This window comes from Acanthaster planci, linkage group LG02 (genome assembly GCF_054643075.1).
Source record: "Acanthaster planci isolate LZ-2023a linkage group LG02, COTS_SCS, whole genome shotgun sequence".
Classification (NCBI taxonomy): domain Eukaryota; kingdom Metazoa; phylum Echinodermata; class Asteroidea; order Valvatida; family Acanthasteridae; genus Acanthaster; species Acanthaster planci.
In genome coordinates this window covers 34322526-34346848 of record NC_141778.1, presented here as the reverse complement: position 1 = coordinate 34346848, position 24323 = coordinate 34322526, and the positions used below count along the sequence as shown (strand labels likewise).

The 24323-nt window shown below is 40.3% G+C and overlaps 2 protein-coding genes across 9 annotated transcripts in view; one reads left to right on the top strand and one right to left on the bottom strand.

Annotated features, from left to right (window-relative positions):
• The window catches only part of gucy1b1 (guanylate cyclase 1 soluble subunit beta 1), a 29870-nt gene extending 20261 nt beyond the window's left edge, over positions 1–9609 (top strand). For both annotated transcript variants that reach the window (XM_022243233.2, XM_022243234.2), the window contains 4 exons: positions 62–287; positions 2112–2252; positions 3351–3505; positions 6838–9609. In XM_022243233.2, coding sequence (XP_022098925.1) covers positions 62–287; positions 2112–2252; positions 3351–3505; positions 6838–6982 — 667 coding nt within the window. In that variant the 3' untranslated portion in view covers positions 6983–9609. The remainder of the gene's footprint in view (positions 1–61; positions 288–2111; positions 2253–3350; positions 3506–6837) is intronic.
• Positions 1–24323, bottom strand: part of aasdhppt (aminoadipate-semialdehyde dehydrogenase-phosphopantetheinyl transferase) — a 120360-nt gene that overhangs the window by 93423 nt on the left and 2614 nt on the right. For 5 of the 7 annotated variants that reach the window (XR_015424540.1, XR_015424541.1, XR_002598766.2 and 2 more), the window contains exons 4-5: positions 18906–19027; positions 17367–17585 (exon numbers count right to left, since the gene is read on the bottom strand). Coding sequence is in view for 2 of the 7 variants with exons in the window: in XM_022243242.2 (XP_022098934.2) it covers positions 9989–10150; positions 17367–17585; positions 18906–19027 (503 nt within the window). In the remaining 5 variants the exon portion in view is untranslated. Of the gene's footprint in view, positions 1–6136; positions 10151–17366; positions 17586–18905; positions 19028–24323 lie in introns of those variants that run through there. The other 2 variants (XM_022243242.2, XM_022243243.2) reach the window with 1 other exon arrangement.

The following is a 24323-nucleotide window of genomic DNA, read 5'->3' as shown; positions in this document are numbered from 1 at the left end:
TTAAGTTAAGAACTTTCACTTGAGCTTTTTTTTTTATTTGCTTCGCACGGCACATGTTTAGGCTGCTGTATTCGGTTCTTCCGGCAACAGTAGCTCAGGAGTTGCGCCATCGACGACCGGTGCCTGCAAAGAAACACGAGTTGGTAACCATCATGTTTAGTGGTATCGCTGGTTTTGCTGACTTTTGTCACCGCAAGTCAACTGATGCCATGGTCGTTGTCAACCTTCTCAACGTCATCTATACCAAATTTGATGCTGTTACAGATTTAAATCCGCAAGTTTACAAGGTAATGTCAATCGAATTTCTACACTGTACAGACAAAGGTCGATCTCATACACCCATCATCAAGTGATTTTCCTATCTCTTATAATAAAAAAGAACCAGAAACTCCACACTTAAAATAGTACTTACTATAATTTCTCTCTGCATTTTTTGTGCTAAATCAATTTGTTTGATTGTACAATCTAGAGGTTGCAATCGGTTAAGGACATGCTCTACAATCAATATGCGTTATTGTGGCTATATATAACAATACACCGGACTTAACCGGCACTGGCCCTTGACATGATGAGAATCTTTTTTAAAAGCACACTGAAAGAGCCACAGCGTCTACAGATACCCACAAATAAGATATGAATCTTTCTCATCACAAGTGATGCCTAGGAGCTATGAATAATCCTGCGGTGCATGCCTGGAGAAAATGTCTACACACCAACAGAAAAACCCAGTCGCGTGAAAGATACAATCCATTGACACAATATTCCTAATGGGGGTGTATCTAACGTAGGCCTATCCCCGGGCTGGAGGTCATCGTCCGCAGAAGTTTAGTTGATGTGCATTGATAACGAACTCTGATATTACTTTAATCATTGGTTCGTTGCCCTCGCGCCTCCTGCAGATTTTGATAAGAGGAAAACAGAGATGCGCCTAGAATCTTAGTGACTATCGCGAGCTGCCAAGCCCGCGGGAGGCAAGCTCTCCCAGTGCACCCCTATGAGTTCCCCATGAGGATACCGGAGCGATATGGCTTATTTTGCAGCCATTCGGGATGCATGACACCGCGCCCCACGCCGTGCGGAGTGTTTTTCTCATCAGGGAGTGATGCTTGAAATAAGCCACAGCTCGTTATTTTCTGTAATGTAACTCAAGGTTATTTGTCATCTTTTCAATCCCATCTCTGCCAGTGATTTACAAGCACTCGAGGTTTCATTTTCGTAATAATGCGACAGATGCGCTGTGAAAGGAACTGCCAAGGGGAACAGTATTTCTTTTAAAAATGTCTATTTGTAAATCGTGATTTTTGCACACACCTAATTTCCTTTTATAAATGCTAATCAGAGGCTGCAAATATTATCCCGAGGATCAAATACATGTATAGCAGATCTGTCCGACGTACAAACACTTTTCAATCCAGAATCAAGAACAATTTAATAGTGGCAGGATTTCCTACTTGAAATTTATTTCAGGTGCACTCGCCTTTATAGCTTAGCAACTCTCACTTATCCTTAACCTGTAATTCTGGTTTCCCGCAGAGAATTTGTCTGAGTCTAATTCTGTTATTTTCTGTACCCAAAGGTAAAAATGATAATACGTGCATGCTTATGGTGATAAAAATAGCCGGTAGTGAACTTCTTAGCTAGAAAGCAGGAAAATGAGAAAACGAACATGGACTATAGTTAAAGAATTCATTTGTATGCGGTGCCTTTGGCCACTATTAACCTAGACTTACCCATGGTCTAAATTAACGGACATTCAGTTGAGGGCGAAAAGCGCAGTATCTGGGTCAAAATAATTACAGGTTCGAATTGTATTCCTCTTGGTCGAAATAATTACAGGTCAGACTTGTTTCTTCTGGGTTATTCAGAATATTTTCCATTCATACCCTGTAATTACTAAAAATTAATGAAGTTACCCATGCACTGTCCATTGTACCCGATGAAGTGCAATGTACACAGTACATGCAGGAAAAAATATTAAATGGCTTTATTTATTAGTTGGGTGCTCGTCAGATTTTTTGTATATTCCACTGTTTTCAATATGGTTGCTTATTGTCTGAAATTGAAAACCAAGGATAGACCAGGTCATAATTTCTCGTAAATTTGATTTGCAGGTGGAGACGGTTGGTGACAAGTACATGGCTGTAAGTGGTCTTCCCGAGCCGTGTGACACGCACGCAAGCTGCATTGCGAGGATGGCTTTGCAAATCATAAAAAAGTCAAGGGAAATTACAGTCGATGGGGAATCGATCGTGGTGAGTCGAAATTATCACTACTGCATCGAAATGAGGGATCAAACTCATAAAAAAGTAACAAATTTATCACCATTTTGAAAACAAATTATCATAAGAGCGGCACGTCAGCCCTTTTGACTGTCAATCAGAATATATCGGATATTCACTGTTAACATCCACGGACATACTGTTCCGCCAATTTGTCAGAGTCATCGTTTTAAGAATGGCTTTTGTCAAGTGCCCGTGTGCAGTTTAAAAATTTTTTTGATTTTATTATCCCTCTGGAAACAGCACTGCAAAAATGCCTATCGACAAATCAACATAAAGCTACAGAGAACAACAGTCTGTCGGTTTGATTGTAAACTATGTGGCGGTCACATTCACGAAAAATATCAACCCTGATGTTTGAGACGACACAATCAATATGATATTGTTGGAGGCAGCAAAGCTGTGCATTTTCTTTTAATACGTTCTTGGCAGTGCTCAATATGTCTTGGAGCCCGATTCTCATTTCTTGGTTATTTTGGGCGGGTGACAGCCTCTACGTGAATCGATGTAACACGCTTTTGCAGGGCAGTGTGGGAGTAATCGACAAAGTGTTTTTCCCACTTTGGTCTGTTCCTTATTCTCGGGTCACGAATGGCAATTTCTGAAGACGCGCCGTTGCAAAACACTTTTAAAATATTGTAACTACTCTACCTGAACCTATTTGCGGAACCTCACCCGCCGATGCAGTATTGACATCAAAGTAACAGTACTATTTTAAATGATCACACGCATCGTGTTGACTCTTACATTACTGTAACCCATACTTTATCATGAAAGTGATCAAGTAGGTTGCACAAATCGATTCTTCCAACTAGCCAACTCCTTTCAAGGTCACTTATTATTTGAAATGAAGTGCCAAACCTGAGGACATTTCGCATGAAAATTTCTAGCCGTTTTCAAAAGGACTCTTCCAAGTATATTTCTTCCTTGTCATTATTAGAAGCGTTTTTAAATAGGACTTTTCTGTCAAAGGTATGGATGACTCCTTGACATCTGTTCCTTCAGACAGCTACCTTTACACAACAATCTCCTCAGCCTCCGCTAAATTTATCACGTCCCTCCCCATCACAGATAACCATTGGCATCCACAGTGGTGAGGTGGTGACTGGAGTTATTGGCACCCGCATGCCCCGCTACTGTCTGTTTGGCAACACAGTAAATCTGACAAGTCGGACGGAGACCACTGGAAAGACTGGCTGCATCAATGTATCTGAATACGCTTACAGGTATAAAAAATTAACTTTTAGATGTCTCTGAAACGCTTGGATTCAGAAACTTAATCTACATAAAGCCATTGACATTACGTTGCTTTCCTTTAAATGTTACAAACAGGCCACTTCATGTTACAGCATGCATAAGTAACAAAAGACAGTCAACACAAATTCCATTTCTGTATGCAAAATAGATCTGACTAAGGACAATCCAGGAACCTATATTTCAATATCAGAACAAGGTCAGGTTTGATTTGACCAATATCATTACTACCACCGAACCCAAGTAAGTGTAAAAAGGTACCATCTTCAGTGTGTGATCAGAGATGATTTGGCAAGACGCGAGGATGACCTGCCAGAATTTGCCCTAAAATCCAAGTGTAACGGAACTAGTAATCTAATCTAGATTGACCCGTGTACAATTCGTGCAAATTGGTCACAACGATAAATGGCGAAGAAGAGGTGGTAATTCGATTCAATCTCCTTGAACCTTCGGCAACAAAAACGTAAGAAAAGCACAATATCCTTCTCGGAATCTATGTCCGTTTGAAACTCTGCACCCCTCCAATCCATTCACCCTGTCGATATTTTAGTGACGGATGTTGAAGTCGGCCACTGGGACCGACGGCACAGGGCCTAGGACTACCGAGAAGCACGCCCAACAACCATACTCCAGTACACAACAAGGGGTCAAACCTGCACATTCTCACCAGATCAAATTTCGTTACGGTGATCGATCCAGCATTAAGTTTCAACGTAGCCCAAGAACTAAAACACACATCCTTGACGAGCGTGCCGTCAGTCATTCCTGAGAGCTAAGAACATTTCTACGAAAGTCTTTACTCCAGTGTGATTTCATCCTTATAAGAATGGGTTTGTTTGTACAGATACAGGGTATACAGTCGGTTTTTTCGCCTACGGGCCTCGGAGTAAGATATAGTCTTATTATGGACGACCGATCAAGTATCGCTTCAAGGAGTGATTCATTTATTGGCGCTGTATGCATCATGCATACTGAATGGCTATTTACTATCATGACCGAGCACAATGTAAATTAATGTAAAAACTCCGCAATAATGACATCATACCAATGTGTTTTGCCCCCTCAGTACTCAGTTCACAATCCGTGTACGTCAATGTTTCTCATTTTCTTTTAACATACAGTATCAATGGGAATACTAGCCACTGCAAAACCTACTTTTAAACATAGCCTCTGTTATTTCCAGAAATCCTTACTTTCGTCTAATTCCCACGCTTGCTCCCTTCACCATGGATGGAAATTCCCGCCAAGCGGCTAACAGATGATATAAAAATATCGTACCAACATCTGCCCGATTGAAACCCCCTACCTCAGTTGTTTTTCAAAGGCATCTGTGCTAACTCTACCAACATGTCATTTCACTCAGAGCAACATCCGAGGGGGTGTTGTTGGGACTACTTTTAACATGTTTTACTCGGCAGGAAGCGTTTCTTGCACGAGTTCGTTGAGAAACAGCCCGCCGGCCGGTATTTCGAGCCAACGACGCGGTGCGCGTGCTTTAAATTTTACGGTAAAGTTGTACCTGTCAAGTCAATGTATGTCCAATCAATACTCCTGATTGAAATGCCTATTTAGAACACAAATGCAACAATAACGACTCCATCAAGGGTACGGTATTTCTCTCAGATACGAAGCCTTCACATAATTTATCTTGAAAACAGAATGAAACTGGAGTGACATGATATCATTAAAATACAATGCGCTCTGGTTCTCAGCGAAATAAAAGCTCAAATGCTTGGCACTGCTGTGGATAAATGAATCTGATATCAAATTTGGGATCTATTAGGAGAGTTGTAGCAATGGGGCTTGCCAGTAATTTTCCATGAATATGATATCGCGAGATGGGCACAAATCCTTTGCTAACGATCGAGGAAGATGAAGAATGTTAAAGTAAATTTTGGGGGAGACAAATGAAAGATGCACGATGTGCTTCAGTGCTTAAGCGGAGCAGCGTTGCAATTCCAGTCCATAGGATAGTGACCCTGGCATCATTTCCCACTAGCAATCTGGACTTCGTTAAATTTATGGGGAAAATTTGAATCATTTGCTCTGTAGTCTTTTTGAATTCATCCGAGTAGTGCACTGTCTTGCTTCAGTTATTTACTGCAAAATAATCTATAGCTGATAGCGTCTTGTATGTTTCTTAGAGCACAGAATATCAGGTTAACAGGCTAAGAGACATGGCAAGAATAACACGACCAACAAACCCCTAACCATAAACCACGAATCTGGAAAATTCTTGAAAAGGTATGGGAAAATATAACCGCTGCGTATGGAAAGAGTTTGTTTAAGAGCTCTGAACATGCGAATTATGTGCTAGCAATATGCATGCATCGCAGGAGAGCCACGAATTCCGCCGTAAATGGGTTTACATTACCTATTAGTGCTCCCAAATAGCAACGGTGTTTATCTTCATGAAAGCTTCCTAAATTCAATTTTCCCAAATTATTTTGCACTGAGGGGGTGCACTGTCCAGACTTGTATATGGGTTGATGACATGCGCTTAGATATGGAATGTACTCTCACAGAAATTAACGCGAATTTACAATTAAATCACACCGTGTTTTTTCACATAGGGGTAAATAAATCACGCTTGCCCTGATCCATTTAGAAGTCGATTGTTGTTCTTATTTCTTTTCTTCGGTTCGAAGAAACAATAATATGTTTAAATGGGTGGAGTAGTACACACCTTGTTCTAATTAAGAGTAAGTCAAAGTCCATTTTGAGCAGTGGACAATGAGAGTGAGATATACAGCAGACTTCAACGACTTGCTGTGTCAGGCGGCTTGGCGGGGCTAAGGCTGGGTAGTGTTTGATTCAACACAAGCAAAATTACAATTTAGAAACAAAATACACAGTAGATTATCCTGACAACACAATTAATTAATACATTTTTGGCTTAACCACAAACACAAACCACATGTGAAACATATCTAAAAAGTTTACCAAACTGACACATACACTTCAATTCATTGTCCCTTTAATGAAGGAAAGCGGTAAAACTTTGCATTATGATCCTTAGATCTGTAAACAAGAGAACAAAAATTAAAACATGAGAAGCAGGTTATGCACGAACAGCGTTGAAGTATAGTAACGATTTCAGGTGCCTGATAGGGAAATGAGCAATTAACAATTTATCACTGTTTGGAAACCAGCGAAAAAAAAAACTCAAGACTGGTCAATCATGAGCAAATCAGAATTATGCATGTAGACCAACCACCAAGGATTAAATAAGAGCAGGTTACAAACGAAACCGGCGAGAACAAGGTTATTAACTTGGATCGTATTTTGTGCACACTTTCTGCAGGTGCTTGATGGAGCCCCAAAATCACGACCCAAGCTTTCACTTTGAGTTTCGGGGACCAGTAGTCATGAAGGGCAAGAAGGAACCCATGCAGTGTTGGTTCCTGACTGAAGCAACGGGCGAAGAGCAGAGTAAAGCAGAGCAATAGACATCGACGTACACAATCTCAGCCATCTTCAACGCAATATGGGGAATTTACTTTGGGCATTAATTAGATAAAACAAATCATCAGCCACCCACCCACCCAAAAAACTCATTCCATTCAAAATGACTTCTGTCTCTTCTACACATTTACTATCATACTCTTGAAACAGCTAAAGGTAAATTATCCAGAGGAAATGTACATGGATCATCGGTTAACTCCATCATCAACTACTCAAACAATATATATATTTTTTTTATCATGACCATCATCACCTAAGCAATCTATAACAACGACACTGACCCCACCATCTCAATTATTGGGGGCATTACTACGGGCATAATCAGTATCATGTGAAGCAGGTATAATCCTCACCACACCACTGTCAATAGCATCACCTTCACCATCTTCACCTATCATTGCCAATATCAGCACTATCAACACCCCAAACCCTCCATCACCACCATATCATCTTTACCTTTGAGTTTCCATCTCCACTTTCACCCCAATCATCTCCAACTATCTGTACAACCACTACAGCCATCATCATAACAAGTAACTATCATCAACAACCATTATTACCCAAGTCATTGTCCTCCATCGTCCAAATAAATCCCCAACTAAACAGCTCAACCAAACTACAACCTCCGTTCTTTATCACTTCATTTTGTTATTAACACTGAACAGATGCTGTTCTCATAATTTTCTCACTTTTCATCCCTGATTGCCTACAACCAACAACAGCCATAACCATCATTCTTACGTAAATGAATCTCACCGCCACATCCTCTCATTTGCTTCTCTTCATCATCACCAAGGTACTCATTTACTCGTCCCCAAACTCCCATTCGATCACTATCAGGGTACCTCGTGACATAATGTAGATTAATATACGGGTAAATGATGCCTGCAGGCTCATATTGTCAAATCCTTCTTGTTTGAAATACACACCTGACGCAAACGTTGTGTCCCACATAAATTACACAGTTTTCCCCTGCCACACATGTTCATTAGCCCAAATACGTGTTTCCCTGTGCCACTATCCAGAATGCAACTTTGTCACTTGTAGTGGCTGATGCATACAAAAAAGGCAAGTGGAAACAAGTGATTGAAGATTCAGTTATTTGCTTCTGCCATCTCCTTGCACTATTCCCTTGTCACTTTGACTTAACAGCATTTCTGAAAGCCAATTGTGATTGTGCCACTAACTGGGGGATACCACAGTTAATTTGGACCACAATCTGGGTTGCTACCTCCTCATGGTGCCCCACGCCATATTAGACAGACATCACTGTCTGAATTAGTCAAAGGGTACTGGTGTGGATGGAATCTCCTTTTCTAGAATCCTATCAGATAAGAACAGGGTCCTTTAGAAAGGCATGCCCGTCAAATGTCATTTAAATCAGCCTTGCAAATCCAGTTGAAGGTAGACTACAGGATCATGGAATTTTAGTCAGAATTATGGGCTTTGGAGATAAATACATGCAGGGAAATACACTGAATGGAAGGGTGTGGTGTTCAGGAGAAAACTTCAGACTAATGTGGACTTGCCGTGTTAAATTAAAAGGTGTGACATGAGTCTGTTATGAAATAAGTTTAGGTGGGAACCTCATCCAACAAAAGCTGTAATAAAAGTGAGTAAGAATAGATGAAACATGCACTTTAATACATACTTAGAGGTTCTTTTTAGGATTAAAATTTAGCTCATCTGGTTTGATGCAAGTTAAGAGTTTTGGAGAAAATGCATGACGCTTCAATTCAGAAACAGAATTAGAAACACATGCGAACAACTGAACAGATGCTGTTCCTTCAGTATCTATCAATGATTGACACTGATATGCTTTGTTTCATAACGTACATACACATTATGCATATATAATGTTATTTAATGTGTCTATGAACAAATTCAAGAGTTGGTTTGTTGATAACCCTGTGATACACACAGCAATGATAACTGATGTAAAAATGTGTGAAGTATTTATTTGTGTGATACTTGTAAATTGTATGAAAATGATACTCTACAACAGATAGGTTATTTTGTTAGAAGTTCATGTTGTATGTGTCAATTTAGAAATAGTAAACTGAAATAAGGTATCATGTTGGTTCGGTTCCCAGTGATTTACATTACATAATTTAGTTTGTAATACAAATTTTTTTTTAGGTTTTAATTAATAATAATTTAATTTTTAGTTAATAAGTCTACAGTAAGTACTGTATGTGACAACCTAGTGACAGGTATTACATGTAGTTCAGGGTACATGTATTAAAAAAGACAGATACAAAAAATGCTTTGCAATGTTCAAGAACTGTGTTAATCACTTAATTTTCATACATACTCTACAAAGTTTATATTTAACGTGTATGTGTGCAATGAAATGTGCTGGATCTATAAGCTCATGCACAAGGTGTAAAGTTGTTAAACTGATCTCAGTGACATACACATGTACATGGATGTAGGTTTACACATGCACCTTGTGTACTACACCTGTAAGTGCTCAATGTTATGATTATTCGAACAGCTTTCTTTGATTTTCACACTCTCACTTTTCACACTAGTTGTGATGTTTCCATGCTTTGAGTTAGAATAGAAAAAACGAACCCTTGACATTAAATTAGAAAACCTAACTGAATAATGTGTCTTTGCTCTTGATGTTTTTGATGGTAGAGTGCACAAATGTGGGTATTCCTTTTAGAAACCTTGAAGAGACATTCCATGCAAGATGAGAATAAGAGTGAGTGCTCTTTTCAGTGATAAGGGAAAATGCATGGTATACAGGCGCATATAACAGGTACATGATGGTTGGGACCAATCTATGTGATGGTACAAAACCTGGATGTGTCTACAGGATTTGTAAGTGAAATGCGGACTTCTCAATTTTCATGTAAGAAAGGGATGAATGACTCTGGATGGATAGTGTCTTAAGAAAAACATTGAAATGTCAATGTGTTCCTTCTAAATACATGTACCATCAAGAAAAGTGAGATGGTCCAAGGATTTGTCACTAAACATTTCTACAAAGCGTCAGTTCTTTGACCACGGGGTCTTTCCTCTTTCTTAGCAAATTCTTCCCAGTACAACACATCCTCTGGAAATAAGGGCTGCGCAGAGGAAACGAGGTCCACGAACGTATGTTCCTTAAAGATGGAAGTGGGTACATGGACATCAGCCAATACCTAAAGAGAAGGGGAAAATGGGACATGTATCAGAGATGGCTAAGGAGAGCAGGGGACAGGCTGTGAAATGCTACCAATATGTAAGATTTGTGTGGTTGACCAATGAAAAAATGAGCCCACTCACTTAATGTGCTTCATTGTTTTTTCTACAAAAACTTATGACTGTTGTTACATGCAGTGAAGGAACAGAGATTTAAGTGCTAAGGTTAAGCAATCTACCATACCAGTACTTGTTTTCGGAAAGAATGACAGTACTGGTTCAAGGCTCCTGCCCTCAGCTGAGCAAGGGAAGGCTTTGTGCCATGTATACATATCTTCAGTAAATATGTTATTTCAGTATATTATAAATTGCAAGTTTTTGCACTTGCTGTCAATAAAAAAAATAAAGAAATAAAAATTGATCAATCAAAAATGAATCATTCACTCCAACTTTGTGCCACTTTTTCACTTTAGGGACATCCTCCAAATTTATGATGTACATTTTCATTTAATTTTCCTGACATCTTCAGAGAAAATTTGATGCAGTTCTCCTGAGTCACACAGTTTTCTGCTTGAGCCACTTCCCCTCAATCTGTCTTCTAGAAATGTTCCCTTTGGCTGCTTTCAATATCATATCTGGTCCTAATGGAAGCACATGTTTCAATCGCAATACTAATGAGGTGTCGGAAAACATCCATGGAACATTAATCACTGGCATTTGCTGGCAATTATGTTCGTAAAAAGTAACTTCCTATGTTTTATCTTTTTATCTGGCTATTTCCAACGAGAATAAAACGTGGAAAATGGCCATATGCAGGGCAAAGAACAAACTAATGAGTGGTTCTATTGAGAACTACTACAAAAATGAATCAACCATATCATCCCTATAAACCAATCTTAAAAAGTGTTATTGAGATAGACAGGTGGCTTTCTAATTAACTGGGTACTGAACCGAACATACATCAACTGACAATCTACGTGGCTCGGTGGCTGTGTTAACACATCATATCAAGCTTTGATGTAGTAGACTGAGTACTGATCCCTTCACTGCTGAGGGTACTGTATGTCAATAACCACAACATGAACTTTCTTTCTGGAACTGGGAGTACCTCGTCTGCTGCCTGGCAGAAAGTTGTAATTCAGCAAGCTATCGCATGGTACAATACAAGTTGTGTTAGAGAATATTGCCTGAGTACCCTTCTGCAAAGCACAAGATAAACTGTGGTAGGTACCGATACATGTACAGTACATCTTCCACTGATATATTTGTGTGTACATTTATATGAAATGTCACTTGAGCAGCATATGTATAAAAAAGTACAAACATGTAAACCATTGAAATTGAAACATAATTGTTGTCCCATTATTGAGCACTTCCATCAAGCATCAGGAAAGCACACTGCAATTTACAGTCACCAACAGTACTTCAGACGTCCAAAGAGTACAGGATTTATGCCTCACTTACATTCCACTTTACAAGCTATTAAGCCATCAGCTTCTGAGATGAGAGAGAATATGGGCCAATTCACAGAACAAGGACATACATTTCCACATTTTTCATGCCATGTTTGTTCTGGTCACATTAATAAGGGGAGGGGAATCGGGTTAACGTAGTGGTTCTTTCCTTGCCTTTCACCTCTGCAGTCTGGGTTCGAACCCTAGCCCAGTCCACATGTGGATTGGGTTTTCAGTCCCTGCCTGATTCCGTGGGTTTTACCCAGAATATATCTCTGGGGTTTTCCTCCCACCTCTAAAACTACAAATGCTTCTCATTGTCTCCTCTCTACAGGTTTCTTCAGGCTTGTGAGCTACAGTGCCTAGGGCACTTTTGAGGAATCCTGAGGTCATTACTAGAAATAAATAATAATAATAATAATAATAAATAATAATAAGAATGATTCCTCTGCCCCAATTCTATGTTTATGAGATAAACTTGTTTTAACAATTTTTACAACATTTGTCAAGTTTCTACAGTGCGTTTGATTATTAAGTATGTTTATCTGGCGGATTCTACTTGCTTTTTACCTGGCCCAAGTGTGGTGAAAAGGTTTTGTCACTAAGGTTTCTTTTGATACGCAGTGATATTTTACTTGCTACAAGAACTTCAGCTTTAAGACTAAGATGCTACTCTACATCTGTGTTAAACTGCAATTTACCCTTACGCACACAGATCATTCCGTGTCAATTCAACACGCTTTTGGATCTGACCGTCACAGATTGAAACCACATTTGGTGTGCTGACTGGATCCTAGAGAAACCCCCAGAACTAAAATCTCCACCAGTCAATTAGTTTTTGAAATATGGGTTAACAAACATTTGATAAATTAGGTTGACCTGCCATGTTTGGACAGCCATATGTCCTGAAGTAAAGCACCAACAGAGATAAAATTTACATCATTTCAAAGCTCTTGAAATGGCCTTCATTTCTAAAATAAAATCATACCACGTCAAACCACTGCAAAACTATGCAAATAAATGACCTTTGACATTGATTTGCAAAAATGGGTATTTTTCAAAAAGATTTTTTTAAACTGTTTGCTTAAGATGTCACCAACATTTCCCAAAAAATTTACAATGGGCACTCTTCAGGTTTTCTAGTTAGGTTCATTTGAATCTTAGCAAAAACTGAAAATGTATAGGCCTATGAATTGTACATTATACATGAACAAAATGTACATGTGTACAATGTACATGTACCTGTGCATATACAGTGTTATGAATAGTACGGTGAGCAGTAAAACCATGCTAGCCTAGCAGTGCAAAGTACAATTCATGACATGACTTCTGAGGTAATCCCTCTCACCCCCTCAATTGGAGGCTTTGAGACATTGGTCACTACCACATTTTAATGTTGTATCAAGCGCTGTTTTTATGGTAGTGGCGAGCTAAACCCTAAAAGAGGCAGGGGGGAGTCGGAATCCTCCTACCCCTTTGACATCCTCCCTATCATCGCAGTGCTTTTTTTCATGCACTGAGCCTTCAATAATTTTTTAGTAACTTCTGTTGGTCATCTTTAAACAAATTTTTGAAACTGAAATGTTCACGTGCCATTCTCATGCAGCACCTGTTTTCCGAGGCAGGTCAGCGAGAGACGTACACATACTTTTTCACTGATGCATTCAATACACTTACGATAACAAAAATGAGGCCTTGAACTTCAAATGGCCACACCGCTAACAACATTACTATATGTCAGTTTGAATCGAAACTTCACGGTGTTACTGATAATGAGCATTTCTACATCCATGCCAAGTTTAAAACAAACAAATTGAGCATGGGGGAGTGGAGCTTGGGGGGTGCAGCAGAATCCCCCCTCCCTGGAAGTCCAGAATAATTTGGCTCTTTTAGGGTCACATGCTGTGGCCACTGGTCAGTTTTGCTAATTGAGGGGATAAGAAAACGAGGAGAACCCGTGCCCTGTGTTCGTAGTGGACAAACCTTTGACCTTTGTTCGGCGTGCACAAGGGATTTATCCACTACGAACACAGGGCAAGAGTTCCCTCGTTTTCTGTGTTTTCTCAGAATGACGCAATCTACATTCAGAATTCACATCTTGGGCATGAACAGAAAAAAGCCCTTTTGAGCTCTGAAGACAAATGACTCTGCATTCGCTTTGGATGCTTCCATATTTTTTGAACAGATAAAATCAGAGAAACCATATTTTCATTAGAGGTACTCTTTAAGCTAACAATTAAAAAAAATTCAAGATTTAGAATATACACATTTTGCAAAGCAAGGTCAAAAGTCATATTTGCATAATATTTGGTGGTACATAGAGTAATTTTGATTTTACTTTATGAATGAAGGTCATTTTAAGTGCTTTAACATGATGTAAAATTTATCTCTGTTAGTGCTTTACTTCAGGAGATACATGCATGGGTTGTCCAAACAAAGCAGGCAAACCTAATGAGTCAATTAACCAATATTAGTTCATTAACCCGTATCTCCAAAGCTAATTGATCCATTGATGTAAAATTTTAGTTCTAGGGGTTTCTCAAGGAATCTAATGAGCATGTCAAATTCCATTTCAATCTGTGATGTCTGATCCAAAAGTGTGTTGAATTGATATGGAATGACCCACACAAAAAACTGACACTAGAAAATTAGGTCATGTAAGTTGTTGAAAGATGTGAATTATTGTTACAAAACCTTAGATCTCCTGCAGTGACAGCTAAATCTCAAGCTGGAAAATAAGCCATGTCACCATTTCAGTTCAATTACGATGCTTCTTCCTCAAAATGATGCATTTGAATTTCAGCAAAATGTAAACAATGAAGACAAAAATGTCATGATATGGACACCGGGGAAAAAATGTACATGCATATCATGCTTTGGATGGGAATTTTTTTTTTTGAAATCCTTTAAAAGGCTTTTGACTAGCACACAGGCACACACACAAAATTATTTTGTCGTGGATGACCAATTGTTGTCATCCAACCACCTCAACAGCAATTTGATCATAATCACACACGTACCACTAGGCATTTTGGGTTATATCTCACTGATGAAAGGACGTCACTTAGAAAACTGCTTATTTCCACCTGCCACCTAATTATGCCATATATTAGATGTCAACATGAGACCAAATAATTTGACAAGTAGCGTACGTACAGATTCCTGAAAAATTATTAAACTGCTTAAACCTTGAGGGAAAAAAGACCGACATTTCCACAAAATGGATATTGTTAATAGCTTATGACAACCAGCTGGCGCACTGCAAAAAAAGGAAAGTATAATCTTGCTTTCAAGGTGAATGGTCAGTATTGCACCTTTAATGGCCACATGTTCAAAGAATGAACCTCAACATGAATAGGAGGAGAAATATTACATTGGCCCGATGGCATCAGGTTATTGATGATAGATGTGAAGAGTGGTTTTTAATGTCTTCATAGCTTGGTGACCTTGATGGTGGTAGTGGGTGCTTTCAAGTGGAGGGGGACTAATTAAAAAACCGAGAAAGCTTCAGTGTGGTTTTTGTGAAGTGCTATCAAAAAAGCTTTTATGCCTTTTAAGCACAGCTTGTTTTGGACAGGATTTCATTCAAATGCACTGATCAGGACTCCAATATAGTCAAGGCCTTAAAAATTGCTCCTTAACTGTTAACAAAGTGTTTACTACATGTTTTCAGAAACATGTAACAAAAATGCATGCCAATACAGTGACACACTAACTATACTGTGACCTTTAAAGCTTGGTCATCAGTTAAAATGTGAAAGGTCCTCTGGAAAGTATTCAGAGATGGAATTTTACATTGAAATTACATGATTGCTAAATTCTGAAATTTCTGTTTTCTTGCAATGCACTTAAGTACATGCACTTCTTAAGCATGTGTACTTCTTGGAATGATAATTTGCTGTTAATATGCATCGAGACATTCATTGTCAAATTAAAAGCAAAATATATGTGCCAATAGAGAGAACTTACATTTTATAGCAACTACTTGCTTTGGCTGAATGCCACACTTTCAGAAGGAATTCAGTGAAGCATGATGCAAGAATTGACCAATATCCCATTGACAAATACAACTGACAGAATCAGGATTTCTGCCTGCGACCTCCTGAACACTGTACCTGCAATTTGCCAACTAACTGCACTACATTGTGTCAAGTCCCATAGACCTTCTTTGTTTGCCAGCCAACAATAGTACAGGTTCCAATTAAAGCCCATCAACAAACGGAAAGACGGCACACCTACCAGAAATGATCAAGCAAAATCTTCAAAATTCTAAGGAAGTTTCTGGACTGACTTTAACCAATTGAATTAAAAGACCATCCATGATCCCAACAAATATTCCAGAAAGTACAGGCTTCCACAAACAACCAATGACAGTCCTAAAAATGTGTGTTAAAAAGTATGTTATCAGTGTTCCTAACACCTTGTGCAACTTGTCAAGTTGATCCCCAACATGAAAACGCTTCTAGGAAAAAAGGCTGCCCTCTTGTGACAGCTGGTAACAGTTGACAATATTAAGCCCAAAGAGGGCAGCAAACACAAGGCATGGGTGGAGTCACATATGTTGGGTCCCCATAGACTATGCTTGCATTTACTCTGTGTATTCGCACATGTGCAATAGTAACATACAATGATACATGTATGGTCGTCGGCCTGAAAACTTGAGTTCAGCAGATGACGCATACCAGTGAGGGATTTGTCCTGCCATTTCCCTTGAGGACATCGTGTGTGAATAAATTTCCGAGAATCTATCAAATGGTGGTATTTAATAGCGTCTGATAAGAAAGATCTCTGGAAACTAATCAAAGAAGTGGAAAAATCCATTTTTTGACAAATGATAATTATGAACAATTTATTATTAGATAACTTTGTGTCTAATTTTCACAATTTTGCCAGGTTTACCTTCAAATAACTTTGATGCCACATAAAAGACTAGTAGTAACTCTTATGATCAAAAAAAGGTTATTACTTCTAGGCAGAAAACCTTTTTGAAATTCACTTCGTTTTTTTCATTGGGACCCATTTTCGTCATTTTCCGTGTATTTCACCTTACTTTGCATCCATCAGTTCATTTCTTTAAGATCGAGAGCCATTTGTCTTAAATACGCTTTGTTTTTCATGTGGATTCAAATTTCTGCCCCAGCCAGCCCGACATGTGACCGACAGCGGGTCAAAAATGAGATGTATGGATTTGGGGCATGGCATAGGCGTGCACGCACACACACCTGCATACGAGTGCATTTCGGTACGAGTTTACTTTTAGTCTATTGCATTAATACGTACAACAACGTCAAATTGCCCAATTAACAAAAACTTTCCGTTCTCATCCATACGGTTTCCTTCTGGTATGATACATTCTCATTACAGCGTTCATGATGTTCCTCACTTTCACAAGTAGAGAAATGTCACTGAAAACTGGGCAAAACTTAAAAAATCCCCTCTAAAATGTTGGCTTCACTTCCAACTTCTGACTCTGTTACTTTGAAGGTATGTAAGAAAGACGGGCAAAAATTTGGCAGAAAATGGATTTTTATTGTACGCAAGTTAGCAAAAGGGACTTTGAGTGTTTAAATGCTAATCGGTATGGAAATGAGGGGCAAACAACTTTATCTGAGCTTGATGTTGATCGATTACTTTTGGGGTCCACCTGTCCGAGTCAAGAGCCATTTTACTGGCTTCTGGCTTTCATGGAATTCAGTACACATGTGCACAAACTAAGTGAGGGCCATGAACGTACAAAGAGTGCAGTAATGGGGTTTTTTGTTAAGTTTAAGTCATGACTTACCCCATTTGGTCGCTTGAGGGCAACACACACAAAATGAAGGTCATCCAACTTTGATTCATGGAAGTCCCATGTGGTATCCAGTGTTCCATTCAGATAGAACTTTGTGTCTGTGGTGACCATTCCCTGTTGTACTGCCCTTGTCTTTGGATGAAATTCTATTGTCTGCAGGTCAAGGCCCAAACCAATACCAATCGCCTTGATGTAGCTTTCCTTCAAACACTGAATGTAAAACAAAATGATGGCATTACAGTCGCCAAACTCATTATGAACATCAAATAGGACAAAAATCAGAAAGATGACCTCAGAGGTATTGAATATCAGAGGGCCATACAACAAAACTCACATTGCACTTTGTTTGTCTCATTCTTTTTATATTGATTTTCAGTACTACATGTCGTTAACGTGGTCAAGAACTCCAGATGAAAAATACACAGCCTTTTGTTAATGACATGCTTTGGGTACCAACAGCATGGTATAGCATGGGTTGTTGTTAATTGTGTGTGTAATACATTTCAGATTTCATCTTTCAAGGGTTACAGAAACAGAAAAATATTTAGTTCCCTTGAAGTATTTCAAAATAACAATGAATACATAACCATTTCAAACAGGGCAAACACTGTTTCAGTTCAAGAAATACACAGTAGGACTGTGTCTTTAATTTCTACCTTGAACTGAGTCAGTGTTTGCCCGTGGGCCAAGCTACATGTACATCAAACACAAGGTGGTCTATTGTGTGCAATACTGCATGTACTGTATGAACATGTACACTGTACATGCATCGTTTTGGCGATGGCGTCATCCAATCAGCCTGGGAGTGCGAATGGCTAAAAGGAGATTTTATTGTGGGCGGGGAAACACAGGAAATTTTTATTCATTTTGGGGTCACAATTAATGGGGTAAACATCAAATGTCCGAGGTTTTTGAAATGGTTACATATTTATTGTCATTTTGAAATCCTTCACGTGAATTAAATGTTTTCTATTTCCGTAACTCGTTAACATTAATTACACGTAATCACTAGGAATTCATGCAAGCTCCATGAAAAAATAACTAAAATAGTATTCACACGAAATCAAAGCAAACTAAAAATAAACTCTTAAAAAAATGGCTTTGACAACTTTCCATGTTCTGTGTACGTACAGCTTGCCTCAGTGCCACATTGTGTGACGTGTGAAAGGGGACTGGGCTTGTATAGTCAACAGTGAGGCAAAATGAGCACACAAAGAAAGGCCAGTATGATGATTGAGCCCTTTTCTAAATCCTAGAAGAATCCCTGTCCATAGAGACTGAGTAACCAGGTAATTAATGCCTGTTAGTCATTATAAATTCTGCTGAAGATATTTCCTGTACTGCTCCAATTCAATAACCTGTCCTTTCCTTTTCAACCCTCAGCTATTTTGCTTATCACTGTAAGGGTGTCAGTTTTCATAAATGCATTTTACAAAGGACTACAATAATGTTCATTCCTCAGCTGTTGGAGAACACATTCTCAAGCTATTGATGGAATTAAATTAGACACTGACTAGAATCGCAGCTTACCCAGAATCTGTAGAACATCTCCAGCTGTTTCCATTCTGTGTCTTCTGCTTGTATGACCTCCCATTCATGATACGTTAACTGCCTTTTCATCAAACAGAAAAATTCAGGAATCGTGGGCGTTCCTAAAGTAAGAAATACAACCAGAAATCTTTTGTTTTTGTTTCTAAATGGCAATTATTTAATGTCAGCTAAGTAAAACCTTATGCGTCATATGTTGGCTTTACATATGAACACAGAGGTGACTAATAATAGCCATCACATTATAGCAGTAGGGAGCATGATGCTCAAGCACACCAATAAAGTGACGCGCATGCGTCGTCGTTGTTAAGACACATGATTGTGTTACATGGTGGCAGCGGTCAGCACCTATTTTTCCGTAATTTTCACGTTGTAGAATCCTCTGAAGTGTCTTGTGCGACACAGGAGTGTGACCAGAAATGCCTAGTGGACAGAATGGATCACAAAAGGCCGCCTCAGACTCGCAGACGCGGGCAGATACGGACAGTTTGGGTGCCGATGAACACAGTAACAACCACAGAAGCAACAGTGCATGGAACCATGAACGGGTCAGCGCAGCAGTGAACAGCCCCACACCGGTGAGTGGTATTCGCCCACCGCCGCCCTTGCAAGTCGCCAAAGGGGTCATAGACAAGTGGAAGACATGGAAGCAGATGTGGAGCAACTACAGTGTTGTTACACATCTCCACAAACAGACCCCAGACTACGGCACAGCCTTGTTTCTTAACGCAATCGGGCCACAAGGACTAGTGATATACAACAGCTTCACGTTCTCTGACGACAATGACAGCAGAGATTTGGATAAGATAATCGTAGCTTTCGACAGATATGCAATCGGAGAAGTGAATGAGACATATGAGCGCTACAGTGTGTACCTGTTCAACAAGCGACAGCAAGAACAGGGCGAGACCTTTGAAACTTTCTTCATGTTCTTGGCCAATCTTCGATCCCTTGCAAAAACATGCAACTTTTGTGAATGCATATTGAGCAGATTGCTCCGTGACAAAATTGTGCTTGGGATTCGTGACTGACACACGAAAACTTCTTCAAGAGCGTAACCTGACTCTTGCCACATGCATAGACATATGCAGAAGCATGGAAACAGCCGAGTCTCAGCTCAAGGCATTCACAGCTGACCAAGACCCAAGCACAGATGCCAATCAAGCAAATGGCGAAGCACAGACAGTGTACAGAGTCAAAGAAAGGAAAAAGAGGGCTAGCCAGAAAACAAAAGCCCAGTCAGAAATAAGCAAGGGGCAGCCAAACGCTCAAAAGGCATAAAAACGTGCAAGTTTTGTGGCCAATCACATCCAAGGGACAGACGACAGTGCCCAGCATATGGTCAGATATGTAAGACGTGGGGGAAAAAAATCACTGGAGAAAAATGGAGTCATTACAGCAGTGCATGAGCCAACACAGTGGGTCAGCCAATTAGTGGTTGCTGAAAAGAAGAACGGTGCACTCCGAACATGCATCGACCCTCGCCCACTGAACAAAGCACTGAAATGTGAACACTATCAGTTGCCAGTCAACAAAGACATCCTGCCTGACCTGGCCCATGCCAAGGTATTTAGCAAATTAGACATGAGCTCAGCATTTTGGCAACTGAAGCTAGATGAAGCTTCAAGCATTTTGACCAAGTTTAACATGCCCTTTGGACGTTACCACTGGTGCCGTTTGCCCTTTGGCAAATGTGTTTCTTCAGAGATATTTCAGCGGAGGCTACACCAGGCGCTTGATGGATTGGCAGGAGTGATTTGTGTGGCCGATGACATTCTGGTCTATGGGACAGGTGGAACCCAACAAGAAGGAGTCACAGATCATGATGCTAAGCTTGAAAAGCTACTTCAGCGATGCTCTGACCAGATCATCAAGCTCAACAGGGACAAATCAGTGTTTCCCGTGAGTGAAATACTGTTTCTGGGCCACATGATCACCAGTGAAGAGCTCAAACCCAACCCAGCAAAGGTATCAACTGTGATCACCATGCCTGCACCCGCAAATGTGCAAGAGGTGCAAAGGCTAGTAGGATTCGCGAACTGTCTGGCCAAATTCTTACCTGGGCTGTCCGAAACCCTGGAGCCAATTTGACAGCTGACAAAACCAGACTTTGCATGGGAATGGTCTTGTACGCAGGCAACTGCCTTTGCCAAGGTCAAAAAGATGGTAACAGATGCATTCATCTTGGCATTCTACAATCCAAAAGAGGAACTTACTGTGCAGTGTGATGCAAGTGGCGTCGGCCTTGGCGCAGCACTTCTGCAGAAGGGACGCCCAATAGCGTATGCAAGCAGAGCCATAACAGACACTGAATCATGCTATGCCTCAATAGAGAAAGAGATGCTAGCAGTGGTTTTCCATCAGTACACCTTCGGGAGGTTCACCAGAGCGGTCAGTGATCACAAGCCACTTGAGATGATCGCAAAGAAACCTCTTATGAAGGCACCTAAGCAACTTCAAGGAATGCTCCTTCACCTGCAAAAGTACTGTATGACTTTGACATCACATACTGCCAAGGCAAGCATATGTACCTTGCCGACACATTGTAACACGCAGTTGGTGACCAGCCCACTGACCAAAGCTAGAGCAGCTTTGAGGAAATCAACATGGTGTCCTACTTACCTATCTGTGAGGAGTGCCTGTCACAGATCCAATGTGAAACAGCAAAAGACGACACTCTTCAGCTCTTGAAGCACACCATCGCTGAGGGCTGGCCGGATGAGCGGAACTCCCTTCCAGAGCAGCTAAAACCATACCACAGCTATCGTGATGAGTTAGCGATCCAGGATGGTATGATTTTCAGAGGCGACAGAGTCGTCATACCACAAACATTGCGAAAAGACAAGAAGCACAAAATCCACTCATCGCACTTGGGCACAGATGGATGCCTGAGAAGAGAACGCCTGAGTTTGTTCTGGCCAGGAATGAACAGTGAGATAAAACACTTCATCAGTACTTGTGATGTTTGTCACTCAATGGAAACACGACAACAAAAGGAGAGCCTGATTTCCCATGAAGTCCCATCCAGACCATGGGAAAGAGTTGGCACCAATCTGTTTTCCCTCAATGGTAACAACTACCTGATCTCAGTAGATTACTACAGCAACTTTTGGGAGGTCGATCACCTTCCAGATACAAGCAGTGCAACCGTCATCCGGAAACTCATAGGCCATTTCGCTCGCTATGGTACTCCTACTCAACTCATCAGTGACAACGGCCCCCAATTTATTTCCACACTCTTTAGCCAGTTCTCTAAGGAGTGGGATGTTGAGCACCTCTGCAGCAGCCCAGGAAACAGCAAGGCCAACAGGAAAGCCGAATCAACAGTTAACCACTTCATGCCGGGGCATTTTTCAATGTTGATGATGCTGGGCCAGCATGACTATCATTTTTTCCGTTTTCAAAATTCTTCAAAAATTCATCATTTCATTTAACGGTCGTTCATAGCCGCACGAAGTAATCTTTAGGCACTATTCTAAGTTGACAAATACCTTCATTGACGCCCGAGTATTTCAGCCAGGCCTGCAGCCTTGTAAAAAGAGCCCAGATTGTGCGGTGTTATGTAACTTTCTTTTGTTCACGAACCTGGCTCAGTGCACTACTGACCTCTTTTCAATAAGGGCCAGATTAGCGTGCAGCGGTGCTGTGTGGCTCATCGCTGCGGTGGTGGCGCACTTTTGTCCCGGTGGTAATCCGCTTGCTCTCAATGCCCCAAACCCTGGTATACGGTTTCAAAACAAGGCTGGATTATCACCACTTTTGAGAGTGAAAAATGTCGATAATTCCCAGCAGCCTGGTCTTTTGTTCGGAGTACGGTCTTTTGTTACAGGGCCCTGTTTCCTTTGTCTGAGTTCGGAGGCCCCGGCCATGCATATAAACCATACGTCTCTGATTCCGGAGTCCCCGGAAGACAGCAAAACACCTCCTTATGGAGAGTGCAAAATCACACACCGATCCCTACAAGGCACTCTTGGACAACCATAATACACCAACACAGGGACTCACATTCAGTTCAGCACAGAGACTCATGAATCGACGCACAAGAACCTTGCTCCTGACAACAGCAAATCTACTGAAGCCCAAAGTCATAGATGAACACAATCGCTTGAAACAACGTGTAGAGAGACAAGCAGACAACTACAACAAATCGGCTATGACCCTTCCCCCACTTGAAGAGGGAGACACAGTTGGCATGCAGCCTCTCATCCACGGACAGAAGGGATGGGAAAAGCATCAGTTGTACGTAGACTTGACGAGCGATCGTACATTGTGGAGACCCCCACTGGCAGATATCAGCGCAATTGTGTCCATCTGCGCAAAACGGCAGAAAACCCACTGATGCAGTCAACCACCCCAAGCAGCCAAGTGCACGTTAAACAGAAACTGTGCAGACATCGGAGAAATCTGCCTCTGAGAAAATCAGACCCTTCAAACCCCACACAGGAAACCAGACACACCCAAGGACAAAACCACGCAGGACCAAAAGCAGAACTCTAAGCCAGACTCATGTGAACCTACCAAAACGTGATCGGGACGTTTGGTCACAAAGCAAAATACCTCAAAGACTATGTACCATGATGCTCTATTTGCAGAGAACACTTTAAACTCTTACTGACTGTTGTACACTTTCCAAGTTCAATGTGACCAAAAAAAAGAACTTTCAAACGTAAAATTAATAACAAAAAAGAGCTTGATTCACCAAAAAGAAAGACAGTTTTGCATGTACCTTTTTTTTTTGAAAAAGAAACCTTTTCTGTTCTTTACATTTTACAAAGAATTCTCTATATTATCTAAAAAAAAAAGGACATTTTTGTTTATTTTGCTTTTGTTTGAAAAAAACATCTCCTTGGAAAGAGAAATAACCAAGTAGGTTGAAAAGTGAAAAGCACAAACAACCCCCAAAAAAGCCCAGTATTGGATAAAAGTAATATCCTTTTTTAGTGATACTGATAACCTTAATTTAACACTTTCTGTTTATGACATTGGTATTGCACAACCACATACGAAACCAAGCCAAATGACCAGTTTTGTAATGCATATGTAGTGCAGAAATATGCCTCCACACTTTCAAGGGACAATCATGGTCATTATTTTTTTTTTTAAAAGGGGGACGTAGTAGTAGGGAGCACGATGCTCCAGCACACCAATAAAGTTACAATAAAGACACATGATTGTGTTACACACATCGTAGCAACTCACACTCAGTGTTACTGGCTCTTTGATTATTAGGATGGAATGTTTCAGCACTACTGATATTGTGTACACATGTATCCATGTGAAAATAAATGACACATACAGTAGTGTGCTTTGCATGCATGGAATGTATCCATCAGTGATTCTCGAGAGTGGACCAGATAGAGCAATTTGTATTTCCTGAAAAGACTTTTTTCATTATGTCCA